Genomic DNA, 4,192 nt, shown 5'->3' on the forward strand with positions numbered 1-4,192 from the left:
GGAGAGGGGGCTGCCATCATGATGGTGACACAGAAGCCGCCAAGACAATGGGGCTCTGGTTTTCCTTCTTCCCACGTAGGGAGTGCGAAATGGAGCTGCTGCAGGAAGAGCTGGACAGGATGGAGATGAGCCGCCTGCAAGGTGAGAGCTGGCCAGGCAGGGGGATGTGGGAGAGATGACCATGAGTTGGGAGGTGTGGTGGCTGTAGGACAAGGGTCTGAAGCCCCAGCACGTCCCCATCCTGTGCTGGGGCATGTGTGTTACCCGAGTGTCCCCAAGCTATGCTAGGGCACGTGCACCACCCCAGGGTGTCCCCATCCAACACCTGGGGACAGCAGCGCTGGGAGTGTGTCACCACCCGTGCCATGTTCTTGCAGAGCCCTCGTGCCTGGAGCAACCCCCAGCGATGGCAGGGGACCTCCCCGGCTTAGCAGGGCGGGTGTCACCCGTGCCCGGTGGCTGGAGGACAAAGCTGAGCTCGTGCGGGGTAAGCCTGAGCTGGGGGTAGGTGCTAGGTGGGATGTCCCCAGGTTGGGCCAGACCTTGCTCCTGGGGGCCAGCTGGGTCCCCCTGAGGGTCAGGTCCTCTAGGGCTGGGGTGTCCTCATTGTGACTGCACCTCTGGGTGCTGGACACCCCGTTGGGAGAGGGGCCAGGGCTGATGCCGCAGCATTTGCAGGGACATGATGCCCAGTGAGGACTTTTGGGTGGAGGGGGGTGTCCCCCAAGGATGGATGGCCAAGGCACCCATTGTGTATGACTCACATGTCCCTTGTCCCCTGGGGACATCTCCTGCAGGACAGGAGGGTCACCAGGGACGGAGAATGCCCTGTCTAAACCCCTTCTTCCCCGACCAGGTGATGCCAGAGCTGGCCCTGGGCACCAGGAAGCGTTGGGAGCCCAAACCCTACAGCCCGAGCCAGTCTCTGGCCAGCGATGTGTGAGTGCCAACCATAGGGGACATGCCTTCTCCAGGGACACGTTGGGGCTGGTGTCACCTCGGGGTGCAGCCAGTGACCTGACAGTGGGCCAGGGACAGCCCTGCTGGGGGCTTTCTGGGGTGCTGATGGGTCTCTCCTCTGTAGGCCCTTGCTGTCTCCACGGTCCCCATGCCAGGGGCTCACCAGGGCTGGGCAGCGATGCCGGAAGAAAGCCATCCCCGGGCAGGACTTCTGCCACGTCCACACCGCCGGTTGAGCCTCACGCGGGCGGCTTGGCCGTGGACTCGTCCCCCCCATGTTTGACCCTCTACCCCCTCCCAGAGGGGTTTTAAACCCTTTTTTGGCTCTTCCAGATCCTGGTGGAGAACACATGGTGGTGCTGAGGACCCTACGGGTGCCATTCAATGTGGGTACAGTACCACGCTGCGGGGCAGATGCTCCTCATCCACCAGTTTTACACTATTTTGCATATATTTTAATAAATGCCGTATTTACAGCTGGAGCCTTCCCTGTTCTAGTTTCCCACCCCCCCCCATCCTGATGCTGGGGCAGTGGCGGCTTTGCTGGGAGCTTCGGGACCATCCCCATGTGCCAAAAGCAACAGCAAATGCCAAGCTGCCATTCCTGGGCTGGAGAAACAACCCTGATCACCTTCCCTTTATTACAGACTAATTACAGGTAATTAGCACTGTAGCCCATTACAGCTCAGCAGGAGCTGCCAGCCTCCTGCATATAGCCAAGGCAGCAGTGGTGGCTCCAGCTGGTGGCTACCATCCTATCTGGGGTCCCAGCACCTTCGGGGTGCCCCAACCTTCCTCCCTCCCCTGCCCTAGGCGTCCCGCGCTGCTCCCAGCAGCGGGCAGGAATGTGATGGCTGCTCGCTGGGCTCTGGCCCCCTTTGACTTTGGAAATGTCACTGTCATACACACCCCCCTCCCCCTCCCAGCCCCATCCTCTGCCCCAGCAAAGGACAACCCTGAGTTGAAGAGCATGATGCCGGTGCCGGGTGATGCCAGTCCTGGTGCCGCGTTGGCCCGTCACTTCCTGGCGTTGGCATAGTTGGCGCTGAACCAGGCGCAGGTCTCCTTCACAGCTGGGGAGGGAGAAGATGGGATAGGTTTCGGGATCGGGAATGCAGTTTGTTCATAGAACCACAGAATGGTTTGGGTTGAAAGGAACTTTTAAAGGCCATCTAGTCCAACCCCCCTGCCATGACCAGGGACATCTCCCAATGGATCAGGTTGCTCAGAGCCCAGTCCAACCCGACCTGGAATGTTTCCAGGGATGGGGCATCCACCACCTCTCCGGGCAACCTGGTCCGGTGTTTCACCACCCTCCGCGTAAAAAAATTTCTTCCTTAGATCTAGTCTGAATCTCCCCTCTTAGTTTAAAACCGTTATCCCTTGCTACAGGCCCTACTAAAAAATCCGTCCCCGTCCTTCTTATAAGCCCCCTTTAGGTATTGAAAGGATGGACCACCCTGATGCCCCCAAGGCTAATTGCAGTGGGTGGGGGACCCCCCTTTTTCCTGGAGCCCCTCGTCTCACCTTGCCTGAAGGGTGTGAACTGGAAGCTGGGCAGGTAGTGCCGTAGCTTGGCATTGCTGGCCGTCTTCTTGAACTGCCCGTCTGCTTTGGTGGTGTCGAACTGGCACGGGAGGGATTAAGGGAAACCAAATGGGGAAAACCAGGTCTCGCTCTGCCCCACCGTGTCCTGGCTGGGGCAGCGGGAGGGATGTTTGAGGTGCTGGGGCAGGAGGGTTGCTTGGGGTGCTGCTCTGGACCACGGCATCTCCCCTGGCACCCTACAGCTGCTGGTGGAAAGTGGGGTGCCCCCCATGCCGCAGCAGCCCTGCGAGCGAGGGGGCCAGCCTGCAGCGAAGGATACAACAAGCTCTCCCCTGAAGTCCATGGCCTCCACGATTGCCTCTGCTGCCTCCCTGATGGAGACTTCTTCTTCTTCTCCCACTGTGGAGAAGGGCATGATCGTGGCCATTCCTTCATCTTTCTGGGAAGGGGCTGGAGCCCCTTGTTGTGGGGGGCAGACAGGGCTTACCTGACAAGATGATGGGCTCTATCTCATCATATTCCCGCAGGACCCAAAGGAAGAGCCGGGCCAGGTCCTGCGGAGGGGCAGATGGCTCTCAGGGAGTGGCTGCTGTCCCCCAGCCCTCTCATCGCAAGGGGACCCAACCCTGAGGATGGCCAACGCTGCCCAGGACCTGCTGGGGTCCAGGTGCTGGCCCCCCCAGCCCCGTACGCTGCCCTCCCCAAGCTGTGAGAGGCAAGCGCTCCCTGAGGCCATGCGTACCAGGGAGTAGATGAACTGTCTCCTGGGCTTGCCAGTGCCCCAGATGGTCAGAGCTGAGCCAGTCTCTGCGGGAGGAAGGAGAGCGTGTCCATCAGCATCAGAGCCACCTCCGCTGTCCCTGGCTACCCTGCAGAGCTTATGGAGCAGGCAGGGGAAAAAAAACAAACAAACAAACCACCCAACCCTCCCAAAAAAAGCCATAAGAAGTCCTGCCGCACTCACGTTTGGCCAGGTAGACCTTATGGATAAGCCCCGGCAAGACGTGACCGTCCTCGATGTTGAAGTTGTCATGTGGCCCGAAGACGTTGGTGGGAATGACGGCGGTGAAGCGGCAGCCGTGCTGCTCAAAGTAGGCCCTGGGTGAGAGAGGGGGGGGGGCAAGGGGATTGTCCACCAGCTGCAGTCCCAGGTGGCTTGCCCCCCAGCTGCAGTCCCCCCCCCCCCACCCCTCCGGCACAGAGCTGTCCCCAGAAGACCCCAGCCAGCAGCATCTCCATCTGCTGAGCCCAGGTATCTTCCCCAGCTCCATTTAATTCCCGGGAGCCCCGGGGGATTCCCCTTGCCCTGATAACCGGAGGGTGCTCGCAGCCTGCAAGGGCTCTCCCGTGTCCCACCCCGCACCTATTCTGGATGTCGATCATCCTCTTGGCATAGGAGTAGCCGAAGTTGGAGCTGTGAGGTGGCCCGTTGTGAATCTGGGGACAAGAGAGAGTTAAGCAGGGCAGGGACCCCCTGGGCTGTGCACGGCGATGGAGATACTCACCATGCTCTCATCGATGGGGTATGTCGTCTTGTCTGGGAATATGCAGGTGGAGAGGCAGGAGACCACCTTCTGCACCCCCGTCTCGTATGCTGAGTGCAGGACGTTGTCGTTGATATGGATGTTTCTCCTCTGGGGAAGGAGAGGTTTGTCAGATCTGTGGGGGGGGAACCCCCAAAACC

The 4,192-nt window shown here is 60.2% G+C and overlaps 1 protein-coding gene across 1 annotated transcript; it reads right to left on the reverse strand.

The window, feature by feature from the left end:
* Positions 1-1,948: 1,948 nt before the first annotated feature.
* Positions 1,949-4,142, reverse strand: TSTA3 (tissue specific transplantation antigen P35B; the record flags this gene model as incomplete). Its single annotated transcript, XM_009330250.1, has 8 exons — positions 1,949-2,033; positions 2,488-2,587; positions 2,828-2,907; positions 2,996-3,062; positions 3,251-3,315; positions 3,473-3,606; positions 3,872-3,945; positions 4,014-4,142. Coding segments are annotated over 8 exons (705 nt in total), but the record flags the coding sequence as incomplete, so codon positions are not given.
* Positions 4,143-4,192: the final 50 nt, after the last annotated feature.

Source organism: Pygoscelis adeliae, unplaced genomic scaffold (assembly GCF_000699105.1).
Source record: "Pygoscelis adeliae isolate BGI_AS28 unplaced genomic scaffold, ASM69910v1 Scaffold428, whole genome shotgun sequence".
Taxonomy (NCBI): Eukaryota; Metazoa; Chordata; class Aves; order Sphenisciformes; family Spheniscidae; genus Pygoscelis; species Pygoscelis adeliae.